Genomic DNA, 22,735 nt, shown 5'->3' with positions numbered 1-22,735 from the left:
TGTAAACTGACCAGGCACATCAATGCTCTGCTGACATTATTATACATTGTATTTCAATTTATAAAAAAAACAACAACTCATATCTCGACCATGGAGGGTCAAAAATGAGGTCATCATAAATAATAATAATAATTTGGAGTTTTATATACCGCAATATCACAGCAACATAGCTGCCTCAAAGCAGTTCACATATTATTCGTGGCTGTTGGACCTTTAGCCATGCCTTTAGCAACTTACCATTGTCTTTCTAAACACCTCAGGGAGAATGTAGCTGCAATTTTGACACTTACAGCTTACACGCGACATTTCTTGCATCGCTCTACCATGTAAACCATCCCTGTGTTTGTGTTCTTATATTGAAGCAACGATAGATTGAGATACCTTCAAAAGGGAAATAACTCTTAAGAAAAACTTTATCTTTCTGATCTGCATGTATAACATCTATAATTCATACACAGCAACATGCTTCAGTATTGTTTGTTTAGACTTGTAAATTCAAGAATATCTAAACCCTGGTAGTACCACAGGGACTTGGCATGAATTCCTAAACCATTGTCTATGTTATATATTATTTGGATAATACGTATAAGGGAAGTAACTCCTTAGAAAACTGAAAAACGTTAATTGTATTTGTATGTTATGAGTTTTTACTCTTTGTGAGTTGTGTAGGCCTTGCTCAACATGACTTTCTACTCTCTGAGTTGTGTAGGCCTTACTCAACATTACTTTCTACTCTCTGAGTTGTGTAGGCCTTACTCAACATGACTTTCTACTCTCCGAGTTGTGTAGGCCTTACTCAACATGACTTTCTACTCTCCGAGTTGTGTAGGCCTTACTCAACGTGACCTTCTACTCTCTGAGTTGTGTAGGCCTTACTCAACGTGACCTTCTACTCTCCGAGTTGTGTAGGCCTTACTCAACATGACTTTCTACTCTCCGAGTTTTGTAGGCCTTACTCAACATTACTTTCTACTCTGAGTTGTGTAGGCCTTACTCAACATGACTTCTACACTCGGAGTTGTGTAGGCCTTACTCAACATGACTTTCTACTCTCTGAGTTGTGTAGGCCTTACTCAACATGACTTTCTACTCTCTGAGTTGTGTAGGCCTTACTCAACATGACTTTCTACTCTCTGTGTTGTGGAGGTCTTACTCAACATGACTTTCTACTCTCTGAGTTGTGTAGACCTTACTCAACATGACTTTCTACTCTCTGAGTTGTGTAGACCTTACTCAACATGACTTCTACTCTCTGTAAAGTGAACACAACATAATATTCTTGACTCAAGCTTCTGTAAATTCAAATTCATGCACATCGTTTATATAAAATAAAAACATATCTCCATGTTTAGAGGTAAATTCATTTTTATTTTGATGTCCTGTCTCACATATATATATACATTGAAATTTATAGAGAAGACTGCATACTGATTTATACACAAAGGCACAAAGCATGATTTGCATACAAAGATACGAAGAAAGAATGTTAACTTAAATATCACGCGTGTCAATAATCTAACGTCTGCTATCCAACAAAGTATCTGTAATAACTAATGAATGAATCACAGATGGGAACTAATATCACAATGTCGATATAGGAAAACTGTCTATATCATCATGCACAGGGACTTGCTTCCATGTTTCGTGGGTTGTGAATTTGTGTCAAGTCCCTGTGTCATCACCTGTCTAAATGACCTCCCTGAAAGGATGAGGATTATCTGAAAAATGTCCAAATTGATCAACATCCCCTTTTTCTGATAATACAAGCATTTTTTTATGATATTGTCGGACCAGTACGGATGTGTCATCTAGATATCATTACCATTTAACACTTAAGAAAACTTTACCCAAGGCCAAAAATGAGGCTGGATCTTGTAATCCCAAAAAGATGTTACTTCTCAATATATTTTTACAAAGGTCACCAGATCCACCCGAGGATTGCTATAGAGTTGGTCACATTTCCGTCCCAGAGTTGTCAAGTTTCTGCACGAAAGTTGCTATAGCGATTATTTGAAAACTCTTGAAAATACAGATATACTGTATACTTACACCAAAGTCCCTACATTTCAACATTTTTTACAATAAGTCAGTTGCTACTATGAACTTAAAAAAAACAAGAGGCCAAGAGGGCCTGTATCGCTCACCTGGATATTGCAGTGATCAATATTCTACATTTCTACACAATTAGGATTTTAAAGCATTTGATACATTTCTCCCATTGAGCCCTGTCCCTCAAAGGCCAGACTCACTGTTTATACAAAATTGGTTCTCCTTTACCAAAGGATGCTTCAGACCAATTTCATTCCTACAGAAGAAGGATTTATATGTTTTCCCTATTGGGCCCCACCACTCAGACCCATGAGGGGCTGAACCCACATTTTATACAATATTGGTTCCACTTCAACCAAGATCAAGTTTGATCAAAATCTACCAAGTTGTCCATGACTAGTAGTGATTTAAATGGAAAAAGTTGATAAGAAGCTAGATCTTTCAGACGGCGGAGAGACGGCGGTTGTCAGCCAGACGAAAGATGTTTGACAGATAATTGACATAAGACCAGGTGAGCTAAAAACAGTGTTAGAGAATGATTATCAAACAGGTTCTAAATTAAAATCGTAGGGTAAATAAAAATGCATTATAAAATACACTAAATTTTACCTAAAACTGCTTAATTGATTAAATTTATTTTTGTAGCTGATGATAAATGAATGATAATAATAAGTAATTTGTTATACCTTCTTAACATAGACATATATATAATACTGATACCGTAATACATACATGGCAGAGTCAAGGCAGAGGGTCAGGGGAAATAACTCAACTCATTTTGCATGTAAGTAAAATTTACAGACAACTCATTTTTTTAATTTGATATTAATATTATAACACACCAAATCATTATGTATATTCATTTTGAAAGCAAGACTTAGCTTTGTGTGAAATTAACAAACAGCCAAATTTTTTTATTCAATTTTTACCAACCATTTTTCTGTTGCATATTTTTGACAGCCAGATATTAGTGAAGATTTTTTTGTTCTCCCACATTAATTTTCGTCAACCTATCATCACCAGGTGCCTCGGTCTAGCCATGATAAAAAATTTTTATTGATTGCTGTACTCCGTGCCAGGTACATATATAACAATAAGGTTTATTCACAAGTATTTACAGATTTAAATAGTTCCAAATATACACAGAGTTGCCAATATACTCATAACGAGACCAGACACATACAAATATATATATATATATAATATCTACAGAACATTTTTAAGGGCACACATTCTGTAATTTTCTGATGCAAATGTAGCATGGAATATGAAGTATCATTGTCCTAGTCTCAGTAGATAGATTAAGTAAAAGATCATTCAAAATACACAAAAAACCCTTAATATAATTTTTTAATACAGAATTTTAGCATATTAGTAGAATCCAAAAACTTCCCCCAATTATTTTTCGTACTACAAATGTAAATCATTAAATGTATTATGGGTACAGATGTGCACGGATGATGATGATGATGCACATGGGTCTAGGAAGGAACAAAACTCCGCCTATTTGCATACTCCTCTTATTTGCATATTTTCACCTGGAAAAACAAATAAGCGAATTCCACTGTAACATGTTTTCTGGAAGATAATCTGTTGGCATTTTTACATTGAAAAGTATGCAGGTTAAATTACAGAACGTGCACCTTTAAACTATGAACATTTGGTCACAAGACTAGAGGTACCCTCGTAGACAAAACATGGAAAATATCACAACACTTGATTTGTGAGTATAGTCAATATATATATTGATTTAGCACTAGACTCTCCTTCAAGTAAAACTGTCATAAAATTCTCAAGGAAAAAAAAATCCAATCTTGATTAAAAACACATTTATTTAAGGTAGCACTAAGGTCCATTTGACCTTGACCTACTTATAAATTCATGGGTGACCTTGACTATAAAATATTCTTTATTTGTGAACTAAAACAACTTTAATAAAATGATTTGAAAACTAAAGTTTTTTGCATTTTGAAAAAAAAAAAAAAATTGATATTAACACTTGTATATACTCTGTATACTGATAGTATATATTTATGTTGATATATCTGTAATAGATGTAGTTGTCACGACACTAAATGTGGGTGAAAATTTACACAAAATGATGTTTTTGAATATACTGGCATCAATTACACTAAATATAGGATATACGTACATAATGTATTTAAATTGGGCAGCTCAGGATGTTTTGAAAGAAATTTGCATGCACAGCTATACAAAAAACCAATGATTCTGAAATTAAATACTGGATTTCAATATGATATCTAAGATTTTCTGGGATTTCTCAAAGAAAGAGTTTTCAAAACCACTTTATAAGTAAATGTGAATTTAAACCCAGCACATAAAGCTTAATTTTCTGATGAGCTAAAGCAATTTAAAGTTTAATCTATGTTAATTTTTAAATTTATAAATATGATAACAATTCAGTACAGAAAACTAGCCAATAGTCAATTTGATTAAACCCCTATATAGGTCTGTGATCCCATCCAATGTACAAATGTACTACACTTCCCTTCTTTGACTGACTGCAGTAGTTTAGAGAACGCTAGTGCAGATTATGGTACAACTTTAATCAGATTGGTCAATAATATCATTTAAGCAAATGAAAACACCATTGGTCATCATCTGAAAGACTTCAGTCATTTATAAACCTTTAACTACTGCATCCCGCAACTACCTTGAAATTAGACTCTGAAATCCCAATACAAGAGAACACACACAACGAAATCATGAAAACACATATGTTAGAATTATCACCATATAACTTAAGGAGTTTATATAAGTAATGAACACAGTTTTTATATTCTTTGACAGTTTGGTTAGCAATGTGTGACATTCAAGTCGCATAACTTGTGCATTTTCAAAGCGTTGAGTAAAAACAGTTATCTCCCTTGAATCATAAACCATAATCCCAAAGATGGCCATGCATCTTAACGACCTCCTGATAACACCGAAGATCACTCTTCAGGAGATTACACACTGCTTGTTTTTACTGCGGTGCCGACCTGATGTCCGCGATCTCATGGCGTTAGACTGCCCGAGACCGACACCCATATCGTCCACGTACGAAATTTTGTTGGTGTAGCTTCGCGGATTGTCGTAATAGTAATAAAAGTCCTCTGAATCCGTAGAACTTGAACATGTGCTACATTGATCATCCTCATAGTCATCTAGAAACTCGACACGACGAGTTTGATTCGCCGGATCCTGACTTGTGGATGGTAACTCATTTGGATGACCTCTAAGGTCATTCACACAATTTTGGAAGTCATTTGCATGTCCTCTGCGGTCATGGTGATGGTGACCATGACTCCTATGATCTCTGTGATAATCACGATGATGGTGTCTGTCTGAGGGTCGGCCCTCGAAACTCCGACTACGCGGGTATCGTGATGCCTGCAGTGGCTGTGGAGTACGCCCTGTGGGAGGACGTCGTATAGGGTTCATTTTTTCACTGTCCGGTAACGGAGGTGGATTTCGCACCTCGCTTGAAGGGTGATGGATTAACACGTATGTTTCGCAATTCTGGGTAACTCTGAATGTTACCAGCGTGTGACGAACTCAGAGACCTCTCCGGCTGATTCCCGTAAAAATGAGGTACAGTCTTACTGGGCAAGTAATCCGACTGAAACAACGCTGGCCCAATTTCCTCATAGTTATGAAAGCCACCAAGATTGAGGTTTGATTGAGAGCCGGACCGGCTTCGGCTTCGTGAACTACTATTGCTGTGTCGCTCGTTGAGCAGTGGAGAGCTCGGCTCCTTTGAGAGGTCAGGGCATGGAGAATTGCGACAAGCGTTTCTTTCTCCGCACACCTTCGTACACAGGTGGCAGTGTTTCACTCAGACCGTCTAGATTGAGTGGGTAATTACACTGTGAATCTCTCACATGAGAAAGTTGTGACTGAGGCGGTTCGTACATTCCTGGTGCGTACACTTCACTGTTACTACTAGTGGCGTAACCTTGATCACGATCAGACGAAGGTTGACTGTTATCCGACAGAGAGTACTGTTGACGTAGAGCTTCCTGTATGCCCATTACACTGTTCTCCTGCAGGGCGTGACTGACGGGCGAGCCTAGCCTCATACCGTCAATATCTGCAGCATAATCCTCGGGGCGGCGTGGGGTCTGTGTTTGCATTGACCCTGCCCGACTGCATGAAGCGGAACAGTAAATAACTCCATGTTTAGGTAAAAACGGCTGTCCAATTAACGACTTTTGACACGTATGACACTTAAAACACACCTCGGTGGCATGCCAATGCTGTCCCTCGTGCGTCATCTGTCCCTGATCCACACCGATGTGCTCCCCGCATGTGTCACAATATTCCGCAAACATCCTTTCGAAAACATATACAGCAGTATGGTCGTCCTTCTTTCATGATGTATCGTTGACCACCCAGCTGCCGGTCACATTCAAAACAGCAGAAATGTTTCATGTGCCAGCTCCGACCTTCTGCCTCTGTACATTCATCTGCAAAAATTATCTGAAAAATGGATAAAAAGATTGTTTTAAAATAAGGTTATATGCTGTACACTTAAATATGACAACTAGATAAGGTTTTTGGTACCTAACTACATCAATGTCTCCCTTGTTTAGACTGATACAGTGCTACAGAAGTACAGACAACTCAACATAAGTACTCAACATAATTCATAATATTGGTTGAAATTTGGCCATGGAAGGTTTCTGCCAAATTTCATTAAAATTGGTTCAGGGGTTTTGAGAAGAATTGAAAAATGTGAATTGTTTACAGTAAGACGATATACCCTGGACAAAACGTAACTGCAATAAGAGTATCACAGAGGAGTGAAAATTAAAGTCTAATTTTAATTAGATTGGGTTATTTTGAACTTCATCTCTAATGTCTCATATCTGAACTCTAACAGTTATACCTACCTCATCACATGCAGCACATCGTGGCTTGATAAGCTCGGCGTGGTGTCGCCCACAGTACAGAGCCTCGTCCTTGAAGAAGTAGATCAGGTCAACAAGCAGTTCCTCACATGTAGTACACAAAAAACATGCAGGGTGCCAACATTGGTTGTGTCCAGCCCGCGACGCAAACACTGCCATTGAACCTCCAGGTACTGCCTCTTGACACTGAAATAAGCAAACTTGACAGTATAGAGAGTTGTCTCCCCTTGAAAATGAAAAAAGTCCATCACTGACCACAGTAGGGGCTGAAGCTACCAGTGAGTTTTGTTTAGAAAAAATATCAAATTTTTGTAAAGCATAACTCAGGGTCGTCTTCCATCGACGATACAGACAGTTGTCTCCCTTTAGAAAAACAAAAATACATAGAATTGTCTTGCCTGGTTACAAGTTTTGGTTTGGTTTGGTTTGGTTTATTTTGTTTAATGTCCTGTTAACAGCCAGGGTCATTTAAGCACGTGCCAGGTTTTGAAGGTGGGGGAAAGCTGGAGTACCCAGAGAAAAAACCACCGGCCTACAGTCAGTACCTGGCAGCTGCCCCATGTAGGTTTCGAACTCGCAACCCAGAGGTGGAGGGCTAGTGTTAAAGTGTCGGAACACCTTATCCACTCGGCCACCACGGACCCCCTGGGGTACAAGTTCTAAGTTCTCTAGGTAAAGGGTAGAAAATTGTTACATTTTGCATAAATTTCAATGTGAGTTACCTCCCTTACAATACAATGTATTCTTGTATGGAGACATTAGGATCTATTGTGAGCTTGTCACAGTTAGTGGACCGTGAAAAAGGTTAAAAGGACGTGAAGACTGTTTGGTCAAGGACATTTTAACATATACATAGGACAAGAGGGGGTGTGTCATAGCTAGTTCCATTTCCACCATTTAAACATTCATTACAGCGGAATGCCCACTGAAAAATCATTTTATTTACGGATATTACTTTCCTATTTACATCCGTTTGTTACTGTGTGTCCACGCACTACTTATATGGCTTACAGGGATTTCTATCCATACAATACCATTACAAGTTCCAAGCCCGACATTCGAGGCCTGTTTTTCTCTGTATAACGGGGGTATCTATTACGTCCCGTTAAGTGCATATGGTCTATTTCAACTGTAAATGTATCCTTCGTATTACTGTCTGAGTACACGAAAACAGCCACGCTCTAAGTAGTTTGGGGACAGCCTAACATTGATAATACAATACTGGGATAAATACTTCATTATTCAAGAGTGAGGGAAACCCTGGTCATTCAAGTGAATGTTTGTTTTGTTTGTTTGCTGAGGTTTGTCACCCCATGAACAGTCAAGGTCATTTAAGGCAGAGTCTCCTTGTAGTAGTTGGTGACTACCTCACTAAATAACATATGGGAGGCCCATCGCATGCCATCCAGAGCAACTAGGGTAAAGTGTCTTGCCCAAGGACACAACCCTCACAGCATATTAGTCTGTTTCTCAGCTTACCGAGAAACACAAACTGACATGGGTAGGGAGTGTCGAACCACACACCTCAGATCTTCACCTGAGGTTAGGTACCTGGTGCTCTAACCAACTGAGCTATCAGGGCCTCTTCATTCAAATAAAACTCTCGGGACAATTAAGCAACAGTGATGTAATCATGATATATCTTCCATACCAAGACACATTTTGAACTTTGTTTTCTAACTCGTTAGGTCAGTACTGCATCATATTTCTAATATAGACCAGATTTAATATGTTTTGCACTTTTCTGAAGTTAGTTACAAAAGAAACACACTGACTATAAATTTACATAATAGTTCTGCTGATTCATCCCAGGAATGTTATGAAAACCCTGGAGGGACATTCCAAGTTACCACTTATTACTTTTTCCTTATTAGTTATTCCTTACTTGATAATTATTTGTTAATACTTATTTGTTTATACTTATTTTTATCACTTATTTGTTAGTACTTATTTGAAAATACTTATTTGAAAATACTTAATTCAAGTAATTTCACATGTTTGCTGGACAGTCTTACCATGTTTTGTCGTAATTTTCAAGTAACAAATTAGTTATAACAACTGAACAACAGCGAATAAGGAATGACAAATAAGCACATAGAACGAATGGCTTATTCAATGTGCTATTGGTCATACTATTTCTTACATTGAAATTAGGAAAGTATGATAATATATCTTATAAGAATGTGAATTTGAGGGTCATTCTTTCGAGAATAATTTATAAAATTTTAAGTTCATTTGACCTTGTTAGACCATCGGGTCTCAATTAAGTTAAGTTCATATTAGTCTTTATTACTTTTGATGTTTTTGTTCACCTTTGTACATATGCTTCCCTGCATGGTGAGGGGTAGTGGCCGCACGCTGCCCCGCCCCAGGGCCTCTCGTTTCCTTTGAGTGCTGAACATCCGTAGCTCCCTCTTCTCCTCCTCAGATAGCGTATTACAGTATCGTACCTCATTGTCATGGGGAGGTAACTGCTGCAGCAGCTGACGCACTCGATACTTTTCCCCGACGCTGTTCAGGTACGGAACTTTATCTTCTGGTAAAGCACTAAAGTACTGATGGACCTGGAAGCATAAAAAAACTAGTATGATTTGGAGCACTGTTAAAAATACACTTGAAAATTTATTTCTTTTGTTCTTTTGTACCACAGGAGCAATAGACACGTTCCCTTGACCTAGAATTAATTATTTAACTAACGGGATACGACCCCAAAATTTTGGGATCGGTCCCTGGGGTAAAATATTACATTTCTGGGTCATAGGAATGTGTCCATCCCCTAAATATTAATCATTTCTTCTTATACCTTTAATGATTACCCCAACTCCCTGATCCACACCTCGCTCACCCCCACCTCGCTCATGCCTGCCCACCTCACTCACCCCCACCTCGCTCATGCCTGCCCACCTCGCTAACCCCCACCTCGCTCATGCCTGCCCACCTCACTCACACCCACCTCGCTCATGCCTGCCCACCTCGCTCACCCCCACCTCGCTCATGCCTGCCCACCTCGCTCACCCCCACCTCGCTCATGCCTGCCCACCTCGCTCACCCCCACCTCGCTCATGCCTGCCCACCTCGCTTACCCCCACCTCGCTCATGCCTGCCCACCTCGCTCACCCCCACCTCGCTCATGCCTGCCCACCTCACTCACCCCCACCTCGCTCATGCCTGCCCACCTCGCTCACCCCCACCTCGCTCATGCCTGCCCACCTCGCTCACCCCCACCTCGCTCATGCCTGCCCACCTCGCTTACCCCCACCTCGCTCATGCCTGCCCACCTCGCTCACCCCCACCTCGCTCATGCCTGCCCACCTCACTCACCCCCACCTCGCTCACCCCCACCTCGCTCATGCCTGCCCACCTCGCTTACCCCCACCTCGCTCACCCCCACCTCACTCACCCCCACCTCGCTCATGCCTGCCCACTCTCAATCTCATAATTCTTCAAGTTCAATTTCACATCACAAAGCAATTCTTATGGAAAATCCTCTTTGTTTTTTTCTCTCTATGATAACTTTTACAAGGCTCCTATGATTATTAAAAGTTTTAATTTGTTTCATACATCAGTACTATAGACTGTATGATTTTGTCCTACAGGTGGCGCTTTACTTCCTGATAAGACAGGTGGGGAGTGGCTCCGGCTAGAAATCTTGGAAATCTTGGAAATTACTCTACTGCAGAAGAATCACTCTGACATGAAGTCATAAAAACTGCAGTGAACTATACATCAGATTCCAATCTTTAAAAATAGAAATACACCCTGATAAGAAATATTGCGAATTGAAAACCAAACTTTTAGGGATAAAGACACGATAGCGAGATAGACAGACAGACAGACAGACATATATCCTTTTCCTGGTTTCTTATTGTTGTTAGCTGACGAATCTGCTGCTAATTCCAGCATGCCAGTACCCAACCGTGCAGCTAGGCAGACTGGCACACAAATCACTGCAAGAATCTAACATCAAACACATAATACCCTGTAAAACTTCTTTCATATTTCAGAAAATGCTCAAAAATGAAGTTCATACAGAGAAGAGAAACTTATAGGGACAGGTGATTTTTTCTATCAGTTTATTTTAAGAACTTTTGAAAATGTTTTTTTTTTTCATTTAATAAATCCTAAGGTTTACACTTGAGAATGACATCATTACAAAACCCAGATGCTTATGCTGTCAATAGCTTTAGAAAATTCATGAATATCACAACACATGCATCTCTTCATCAAGTCCAACTTCTCAAAAGCTCATTTTTCTTGTAATCATTTCTGACGTTCACGGTCACAGCATCAACTGTACTTTAGAAGACTTTCCACCACTTAAAATAGCAAGTCTGTGAAGGCAGTAATTATCATACATCAATCACAACCTATCGAATAAATCCATCAAAAACACATCTATCAAAACATACGCAAAACAGCTAGTAGTGAAATGAGAATCAATTTTTGACGCATCTCTTAAGGTTTGAGAAATTACAATATCATTTTACATCATAAACATGGCTGGCCTCTAATGTCTTTGTAATTCATATGTTATAGGAGAGATTCACCAGGAACAGGATGTCTGATACAGCCTGTAATTTCTGGGGGTGGGGGAGCTTTTAATGAAAGGGATGTACTATTATAAGGTCAAGGTCACTTGAGTAAAACAATTAATATCAAATCATAATTGTGAAATCTACTTAAGACTTATGCTCATATATTTGATTGAACAGGTTAAATCTGCAATGAAAAAAAAAAAAAAAAAAAAGAAACCAAGCATTCTGAGAGTATGTCCCTGACCAGCCCCTGCTAAAAATAGTAAACAATGACCCTGAACTTGACACAAAAATGCTGATACTTGATGTTGATCTGTTGCTACTCATACTGAAGTTACAGATAACTTTCATCAACATACCTTGAAGCATGGCGGAGAAAAGTTCAGAAAATTGAGTGGATGGACTGGCAGACAGATGGAGAGGAGGAAACCTATTGGTCTCATCTCAGAAATTATGCAATTTTTTTGCTTTCTAAAGTTCAGTTTTTATCTATCTGGGTATGACATCACAATATCATACAAAGTAACTTGTCCTGAATTTTTTAGTACAAATCTAAGGTAAAGGTCATAAGGCAGGGAGAGAAGGGATCCTGATAATAATTTCCGTGTATCACTGACATCTGAAACAACTGTTTGGCAAATTATGATATATGTCGCTTTAGTCGCCATAACTGACAGAGGAGAGAGATACCAAAAGGGAAAATTCTCCACGGAAATGTTTCGATTTGTACTTTATCAGGTTTAGATTCTGTTACTCAAAGTTTGAATTCGCTCTCCGACCAACCCGCTGTGTCAAATCTTACAACCTGACAACCAAAAGTTCAATCTTAATGGTTTCTTACAGACCGTCAAATACCAAAAATAACTCAACATTTATTAGATAAGTATAGATGAAGACAGTCCGCCATTAAAGGCAGCAGGCATCACTGCCATGATCACCAGGTCAGATAATATCAACCTCGGAGTTAAATTTTAACAAAATAAAGATTCCTCTGGTAAAAGTACAAAATATAGAGGATAATAGTACAGGACCCTGTGTAAAAATCTGGGAAACGAAGATAATAGTACAGGGCCCTGTGTAAAAATCTAGGTAACGAGGATAATAGTACAGGGCCCTGTGTAAAAATCTAGGTAACAAAGATAATAGTACAGGGCCCTGTGTAAAGGCTGTGACAAGGGATGGTTTTAGAATGCTGGATAAGGGATGGCCTCAGAAGGCTGGATAAGGGATGGCTTCAAGTTGCTCACTTTTCACATTTACATGCAGTTCCATTTCAAGTAGATTTTTATTGCAAGAATTATGAATTTATGGAAAGTGTTCACACATAACCTTGTCATTTTTGCTGTTAAAACTGACATAATGAAGATGTGTCTGACCCTCATCAGTCCCCTGTGTCACCCTGTGTCTACATGTCTGTAGCAACCACACACTCCATAACTGTCAAGACATTTTTAAAAGTATAAACTCCCCAATTCTACTTAACCGTCTGCCAACAAACATACAGGAACACTTCTCTGCCAAGTTTTAGTCTATACTTAGAGAAAATAGTGCCAACACGGATTATATTTAGATAATTACTACAAGATTTATTTAAGAAAAAACTTTTCAGAATTTCAAACATTAGATTATGATAATACTGTATGAATTTGAAGTTATGAGAGCTGCCGTCAGCAAATAAGTGACAACGTCAAATTTTCAGATAATAGAATCTGTGTAATACTGAGCCAATGAAACGAAATATTACACAAAAACATTGAAGATTAAATGTTAGACTCCGGGTTCATCAACATTCCTTACTTAAGGCAATTCCTAAACCTTAAATTTCCTAAGGGACTTTTCTTAAATTCAGTAATGCTTCCTATGGAAAACTTTTAAATTATATGGAGGAATATTGATGAAACTTGAAGGAATATTGATGAAACTCCCCCCCCCCCCCCCCCCCTCATACCAAATGTACCCACTTACATAAAAGGTACCCCTTATATACCCCCCCCCCCCCCCCCCCCCTCCCCCTCCCTCACCAAGACTCTTCCAAACATTAATTGTATCATTCTAAATAGTAAGAATACAAATAGAAAATACAAGGGTTGGGGGGTTGAGGGGTGTGTGTCATTTACAATCTGACTACTCCCCACCTAATCCCCACCCCCGGGGCAAAAATGATAAAAGATATACTAATATAATAGTCATCCCATAGTTTAATTTTTGGTATCACTCTTAAAAAAAGATATATCAAGGTTTTTTGTTAGTTCTTCCAACCGATCCCGCACATTATTTTTTAAATGGGCCCAGGGAGAAACCGATACACAAATTAAGTCATAATAACAACCATCACAATATAGAATTACAACATTCAAAAAGGTTAAGTTTATAATTTGCGGCTGACCCAGTTACCATCAGTCTTTGTAGGGGGGGACAACTTGTAGGTGATAAGATAATAATTTCATGGCCGTTGGAGCAGTTAATATCAGGATCGGCAAAACCCTATTCCAGCTCCAACAAACTCTTGTATCAAATCATTTCCCTTTCCTTCGTTCTAACATACACCTATAATAATGACTTTTCCAGGTTTCTCCACCTTAACTTATCAACAATTTCTCGGATTGCAAATCAAGGTTTTGAAGTGACCTACATCAAGCCACAGATGAGGACTGATTACATAATTACGACTTTCAGCATCTTAATTGATGATTTTGCAGTATGCTATCTAAATATGTTATCAGTTCCCCCCGTAGGCCTAAAATCTAGTCTGCAATACTAGAGAAGCTATCAAGCAAATGCAGATTTTTCAGGATGCAGTATATACCTTGGCGCTTTCGTTGGCAGTAATGATCTAGTTATATCGGTCTTGCTGCAGTTATGGGATATTTATCTAGTATTTAAATTTCTGACATTTTTACGAGCTGTAAGGTTGGGTCATCCCCTTTATGCATCAAGCCCGGTTTGAAATCATTCTCTGTTCACTGAAAACTTTCTCGTCTGGAAAATAATCAAGGGCTTTCGGAGCTGAGTTATGAGCGAGCAAAGGTATGACTAAGGAGCGGGCACAGGTGGGAAGACAATCAGGGCTTGTACAGGGTTTCTCAACCAAGCGCGCCCTTCTCTTTCCTTACACAAATCTGTGCCCCATTGGTACAACACTCACACAGTAAGCTGGATCCTTGTATCCATACCTATTTGACTGATACATAAAGTGTTAGCACATGCTCCCCAATCCAAGCTGATCTCTCGTTCCGATTTCGCTCCCTCTCCTCGTTGGAGTTAGACTTCCTCTATATCTACGAGGCCATTTGTAAAAAAACATTCCCAATTACGCAGCGATTATGGTAACATTGCTCCTTCACCAGCTGTAGAATCAGAACGATACACTCCCGATACACTCCCGGAAGTCAACTCATCAAAGAAAGGCATTACGCTTGTCAATCACCTCACCGCCTACCTGAAATTTGTTTCTCGGTTCATTTCTGCCTGCTGGAACTTGCAGCATCAGCATTTGTAGCTTAAACTTCCTCAATAAAAAAAATATCCCAAATGTCTTGGTATTAAACATTCATCTGCCAGCTACCATCGAAAAAGTTATCAAGCAGAACACTCATAAGACTGTTCCAGATACCTCCCAAGATACCTGTCTAATCTGACCTGTAATTCAGTGTACACAGGTAGGTACATTATAGATTTAATTAACATTCTAATTATATGGACATGTTGATTTGTTTTGTTAAGACAGATTTCTGGGTTACAGTGAGATTTTAGACAAGTTTGTAAATTGTCTAGGTTCAGCATACACAGGTTCTTGGCTACAAAGTTTTTTTATTAAGGATAAGTTTGTGAATAATCTAGGTTCAGTATACACAGGTTCTTGGCTACAAAGTTTTTTATTTAGGATAAGTTTGTGAATAGTCTAGGTTCAGTATATACAGGTTCTTGGTTACAAAGTTTTTTATTTAGGATAAGTTTGTGAATAGTCTAGGTTCAGTATATACAGGTTCTTGGTTACAAAGTTTTTTTTTAAGGATAAGTTTGTGAATTGTCTAGGTTCAGTTTACACAGGTTCTTGGTTACAAAGTTTTTTATTTAGGATAAGTTTGTAAATAGTCTAGGTTCAGCATATACAGGTTCTTGGTTACAAAGGTTTTTTTTAAGGATAAGTTTGTGAATTGTCTAGGTTCAGTTTACACAGGTTCTTGGTTACAAAGTTTTTTATTTAGGATAAGTTTGTGAATTGGCTACAGGTTAGATATACAAGTTGGTGAATTATAGAAAGTTTGACCAGGAAAGGTTAATATGTAGCTGTTCTATTTTTCACATCTATATAAAGACAAAATCTGACATCCAAAATGGCCAGAGAAAAAACTGAAGAATAAAACTGCACATCTACTGTACAAAATTAACATCTAGATCTAGAAATTTTAAAATAAATATTGATTTCAATGGAATAATTTCTTCTAATGGCATCCACTCTAAATGACAATTTAAATATTCAATATACAAAATATAGTTAGTTGACATTTTAATTCCTTTTGAAATCTTAAAGTACGGAAGTTGAGCGGTACTTGTAGCGATCATCAGTTGTCATTTGTCCAAATTCTATCCACCATCTTCCTTCGTGCGAGTCGACCAAGCAAAGAATTAATTCCAATCGCTACATGATTATCAACAATGGCCGCTGTGACAGCAGGATATTGAATCTTGTCCCCAAGACCAAATCAAAATAACGAGATATTCCCAAAACACAACACCCCAAATTGGAGATGACATGTATGGGCTCCTCGTTGGTCATGGTCTCCGACATGACTCAGAGTTTGTGTTGCTCCCCATTATAAAATCTGCTAGCCTCCCCACTAGCCCCTCCCACTCATCCCTACTTCGCTCCCCCACTCACCCGTATCTGTAGCAACTACTCCAGTCTATCGCTCCCTCCCTTCTTGTTAAAGCTCACAACAAATGGTTTTTAAATTAAGTTCCCGATTGAAGTGTACTTAGAGGGACATAATAAGAACTGTGGTTACATCACTCCCCAATATCCGGCTGTCCATAAAAATGGTCGCCAAATAAAAGCACCCACCGACGATGTGGACTGTCTCTTTTATAAATATTGTTTATTTAATTGTAGACTTAAGGATCTGATAATCAATGCACCAGAGCCCCTCAGACTGACGGCCATTCTAATCAATACAAGTCAACAGGAAATCTCCCGGACCTTTATTTTATTTGATTCTGAATTTGTCTAGAATACCCGAGGGACATCCTATCACAGAGCCGCTCTAAATTTACACATATAAACAATACTGGTTTTCTAATCTGCTCGGATTTTTGTTCTTTAGTAATAAGCTATCAGCTAGTAAAAAAATATGAAATGCATTAAATCTGAATTTTTTATTTTTTTTTTCGGAAATGTTTCAGAATTCCGCTTCATTAGTTATACAATATAGCATGTCTCGCACAGCGATCTAGTTTTGTATCAACACTGAAACTGAAGCAATGACTCGGAAATCTCTTAATCAGTAGCATTGTGTTTCCTTAAATGTTTAGGCCAGAACACCTACGAAGCGTTGCCCCAGAAAAGATTTGTTAAGAAACTTCATCATTACACGTAATATTCACAATAAAATCTGATATCTTCCGATCTCTTCCAGGTGGATTGATCAATCAAATCTATGGATATGTGAAAACCCATTTTTTTCTGACAGAATTCATAAAACATCCTCTTTTCATTATGACGACAAATTGATTTCTGCGTAATTTCGGTTGATATGCAATGTCAACATTGATTTCCTTCAACAAGCGTCCCCAGAAAAAATGAACATAGTCAATCGCGGCTCAAAAATGGAAATAACCAATTCTATCGGCAAGGAAATCAAGCTTTCATTAATCATGTGTCCAAACAAACCACAAATACTGTACGTCCACAATCTCAGCTATTAATTTAGGATGTTTGGGTAAAATAGAACAAGATTACACCAAATATCTGTGAGAAATGCATAAGAAATGTGTAGGTTGCCGTCTATCAATTAACCTTAAAAAGCTTGTGATGCAAACATGTCAAGCTTTCAAATGAATCAGATATTCTGTCACTGGATAGGAATTTCTGTTGAATCTCTTCGAAATTTATCTTCGTAAAATTGACAGGAAAGAAATGGATATTAGAATCTAAACTTTTTCAAGCTTCAAGCTTTCCAAGTCAAATTTATATTTCAGAATAAACTGGTAAAAGTCTATTTGTTTTCTCTGAAATCTGAAACCTGATGTGAGTGTAAATAATGAATCGTCACCCTTGCAGTTAGATTTTGAAATACCAGTCGAAATTCAATGCTGAAATATTATCTATAGAACTTTTCACACATTTCTAATATGTTCAATATTAGGACAATTTGCAATTGAAAATCTATGCACACTTTATGTAGGTAACAGTTATATTCTAAGGTATAAAACTTAAACTTCATTTATTTACAACAATTGCGAAACAACCTATGAAGCAACCCTAGTCATTTTGATGGGAAAAAAAATTCTTCCAAAAGCATGATCAAATTTTGATTAAGATCTTAAAACACTTCACAAAGCTGGATCAAATTTTGATTAAAATCTTAAAATTCTTCACAAAGCTGGATCAAATTTTGATTAAGATGATATTCTTTGCATCAATGTGCCAAAATTCTATCCCATAATTTCCAAGCTTCTGGGAGACCAAGATCATTCACCACTCCAAGTCTCTATCTATGGAATTCTTGAACAGGAAAACGATTGGAAAAGATAGGGACTGACAAGAGCTGGTTCAGCACTTAACACCAGACTCCAGGAAGAAAATGGACCCCCTACTAGACAAAAACAATTATTGAAGACAAAACTGGCGATATCTATTATATTCTCCCGGAAATCTACCTCTGTGTGTGTGAAATACTAATGTTGAAATCCAATAGGAAGAGGAGGTGCCTTGTATGCATACTAATAATGGTAGGTACATTTCCAAACCAGCTGGATGGAAATTCTCTGACATGATTTACATAAACACAATAAAAATAGGTCAATTTCACTGATCGCAATCAACAATGGAAGTCCATTTCTACATAGTTATCAGTTATGTACTTTCTACATCTACAAAATCATGATTTTTAAGCCCCCTTCTTCCTTTTTGTAGATTATCATAGATTTTAAAGTAATAAGCAAAAGTGGTTTCCAAATAAGGGGTTTATTTAAGGATAAATACGGTACAAAACATTTACACTAGGGGAGGGGTTTATTTGAGGATAAATACGATACAAAACATTTACACTAGGGGAGGGGTTTATTTGAGGATAAATACGATACAAAACATTTTCACTAAGGGAGGGGTTTATTTGAGGATAAATACGGTACAAAACATTTACACTAGGGGAGGGGTTTATTTGAGGATAAATACGGTACAAAACATTTACACTAGGGGAGGGGTTTATTTGAGGATAAATACGATACAAAACATTTACACTAGGGGAGGGGTTTATTGAGGATAACTTTTACAATATGGGAGGGGGCTTATTTGAGGATAAATATGGTTTTACCACACAGAAGAAATAATCAATATGAAAAAATCTTGTAACTTGATATTTTCAGTGCATTTATAGCTGTACACGGTTAGTTATGTAAAACTATTTCTTACAAATTGATCAAATTGATAAAAAGCTAGAGAAAACTTATCTGCTAAAATCTTGTGAATTCCTGGGTTATAATACACAAACGTATTCCGAAAATGGCTTATAAAAAAGCTATCATTGGAAAACATCACAAAGATAACAAATTATTTAAGGATAAGTAAAAAAAAAAAAAAAAAAAACATTTAGAAAAAATAATTCATAAACTTGATGAAGCTGGAAAGTGTTTATGAGATAGTGGAACTGACATTTATCAAACTACCGGTTTGGTAATGTTAAAACTTCATATCATTATTTCAATTAAAATGTCTCTAAATCCATTACAAAATATACATCTTGTCATTTCCTTACTGATTCTGCCGAAACTTCGCTACTTTTTCCGTAAACATGTCTAGTATTTTTTATCCTCTCTGGAAATGTCATTCAACAACTTACGAATGTTTTTTTTCCAGCCCCCCCCCCCCCCCCTCCCCCTCCACCCTTGTAGATATGATGTAACAGATGAGTGTATGGTATGTAACAACACAACACATGTGTGGTATGTCCGCGATGCCTGCCCTCGACATCTTCCAAAGCATATCTCGTGTAAGAATGACAGGATGTTACACTGCCTACCATGCCGGCTTGCGATAATGAGTAACATTTGACAAATTAGGGGGTTCAAATCTTATGCATTGTACAAAAACCTGGTGCTTCTAGCTGAGAGATGAATAAATTCTGTATTATCTACAGAATGGAAGAAAAACTGTTTCCCACTAATTGTGAAAATCACTTACATCCATAATACATCATTTCCTGATGAATAAACACTTTTATATTAGATCGCGACTGTGGACCGGAGTCTAATTACACACCTTCATGTATTGCACAGCCATTTTGTACCCAGCTTACACTTAAGATGTTTTTACAATTAAAAATATTTTTGAAACGGCAAATGACCTGCAAAGCTTGTGAAATCGTATACCACAAGGTCATCATCATGAAATATAGGACACAGACTTGTCAATTCTCATTTAAATTGTTGTCATTATAAACCAAATATTATCTAATTAAGCTTGTATGTGTTTAACTTATTACACAATCTGCCTGTTATACAGTGAAATCACCCATTTAATATTTTTGCATGTCACTATTGTAATACACCCTGGAGAGTTTTCATTGGCTGTTCGAATTTGAAATTGATTATGACATAATATGGACAAAGATGTCACTTCCTGAATTGAAAATGGTGCAACAAAATGGCTGCCTCCGTTTGGTTTTGTTTAAAAGTGCCATAACATCTGTCTGGAACTAGTGGGCCCTGAAACTGCATGGTTAGGAAGCCATGGCCTCTGCCTGGAACTAGAGGGCCCTGAAACTGCATGGTTAGGAAGCCATAACATCTTCCTGGAACCAGTTGGCCCTGAGAACTGCATGGATAGGAAGCTAAGGTGCCTGACTGGACCTAGAGGGCCATGAAATTGCATAGTTAGGGCCCACTTAATGTTCTTTCTGGACCAAGTAGGCCCTGAAACTGCATGGATAGGAAGAAATAGCATCTGCCTTGAACTAGAAATGGTCCCTGAAAATATAAGGAGGCTATGACATCTGCTGGAAAATGTTGGGACCTGAAACTGCATAGACAGGAAGCTATGTCATATAAAAAGAATGTTGCAACTGTCGGTAACATGTATTTTTTTTCTTAGCAACAGGCAGCCCACTTAGAGAGCACCCATTCCTAAATACCAGGACCATGTTAGATTTTGTTACATTTGTTTTTTTAATAAATTTGCTCTGATTTCTAAGTTTCCTTTCAGATTTTTTAATTTTGTTTTGTTTTTTTTTTTTAAAAATTTCATGTGTTCTCAGTGATTTATTGAAACTGCTTCTACACTTCAGATACAGTCTGTAGAATTAGTGATGAATGTTTCATCACAGTTAGATTGTTGTGGTCTGGAAACTGTGCTTGGAGGTGGCCGGGGGCTCCTAAGATCTAACAGTTCTGTGTCAGCTGCTACATGCTGCACCCTCGCCCTGATACATCCCTTATACATTCTTTCTATCCTTCCTTGTCAATCATCTCTTCTCTTCATTGTTATCCCCTGTAATATGTGTCAATTCATCAAATCTCTACCGTCCTGATTTCTCTTCACTTTTCTGGGGGAAATATTGGATACAAATTGATTACCCTTAACAGGAATTTTCCCCTTTTTCTAATTTCGATAGATATTTTATTCTTAAAATTCTTGTCTTTCCCTAGTGACTCGTAACTCCTTGCCAATTCCTTGTCCAATCATGTATCTCCCTACCCTTTTGTTTCCCCCTTAAATTGCCCCATTTTTGCAAAATATTTTTGTACAACATTGCTTACCTATCAATATGGAAATCTAGTTTGGCTGCGAAGCTTTCGAGTGACACATGCTATCTGTCTCTCGTTGGAATCATTATATTTTGAAATCCTACCACCCACTCTATACTGTGTAGACAGATAGGCAGGCTTTTACTATCAGCCTGTCACTTCTGTCCACTTCTTGGAAAAATGACAAACATATGATTAGCTTCTCTATTTCCAAGCATTTCCTTGACACAGATGATTAGCTTCTCTATTACCAAGCATTTCCTAGACTCAGATGATATGATACAGAAATATAGATTGAGCGTTAGCAGCTCAGATTTTGACAAACGACTTAATGATCATATTTCTGAAAGTGGTTGCAATATTTTCTTTTCATCGCCTGACTACTTATCTGATATGATGTGACAAAATAATTACCTCCCCTTTCAGCACTCTTGCACTTAGAAGGTACTTTTTGCTACTATGTGTTTTTTTTTTGAGAAGACAAGGACATTTGCATGACAAATAGCAGGACTTATATCTACAAGTTGAAATCATTTAAATACACATTAAACTCAAAAAGGCCATTGTAACCCATTTCATTACGGTTCACTGGGTACTCGTTGGAACAGTCTTCAACAAGCCTTTTTTCAGCATGCCGAGCATGTCCAAATGGGCAGTGAAAAAGTGTAATATATGTAGACAATGCCAGAGTATCAGTACTTGTGAGGGGCAGTAAAGAAAATAAACATCCTACAACATACAAACAATTGTTTAAGGAAAAACCATCATTAAAATGACATTTATACTCGTAGTAATCTTCTCCAAAGCCAAAAACAAGAAACGCCTAAAAAAACACAATTGAAAGTTGAGTGTATTTCTGTTTTTCCAGATGAGGAAACACACTTTGGAGTGGAAACAGATGAGCAGACGACATTACGGAAGCTGTTATTGAGTTTGCTTCTTTCTTTTCTTGGTAATTGTTGCGATTTCCCGCTTCCAAATGCTGAATATTTCATTGAGAACCAGATTAGTACAGCAGCTAGTTTTGTTGGGACTCAAATTTGTTTTTTTATTTATTTTTTTATTTTTGCAGATTAGTTAAACAAAATCTCAGAATATCCGCAATTGCTTCCAATACTCCAGGTCGTTTCTATGGAGTGAATATTCTACAGTACAGACTCCACTGGGTAGGAGCTCCATCTCAGGAAACTCATATTACTGCAAGCCAAATCATTTTTGTGCGCAATTAATTTTCGCTTATTTTGTGGTCACTAAATATCTTGAAAATAACAGCAG

The 22,735-nt window shown here is 37.7% G+C and overlaps 1 protein-coding gene across 1 annotated transcript in view; it reads right to left on the bottom strand.

Annotated features, from left to right (window-relative positions):
• Nucleotides 1-1,347: 1,347 nt before the first annotated feature.
• LOC117330855 (prickle-like protein 2) overlaps nt 1,348-22,735 on the bottom strand; it is a 97,146-nt gene continuing 75,758 nt past the window's right edge. The window contains 6 exon segments of the mRNA XM_033889384.1: nt 1,348-5,501; nt 5,503-5,821; nt 5,823-6,392; nt 6,394-6,531; nt 6,945-7,148; nt 9,275-9,526. Coding sequence (XP_033745275.1) covers nt 5,011-5,501; nt 5,503-5,821; nt 5,823-6,392; nt 6,394-6,531; nt 6,945-7,148; nt 9,275-9,526 — 1,974 coding nt within the window. The 3' untranslated portion in view covers nt 1,348-5,010.

This window comes from Pecten maximus, chromosome 7, assembly GCF_902652985.1.
Source record: "Pecten maximus chromosome 7, xPecMax1.1, whole genome shotgun sequence".
NCBI classification, from domain to species: Eukaryota; Metazoa; Mollusca; class Bivalvia; order Pectinida; family Pectinidae; genus Pecten; species Pecten maximus.
This window is presented reverse-complemented; position numbering and strand designations above follow the sequence as displayed.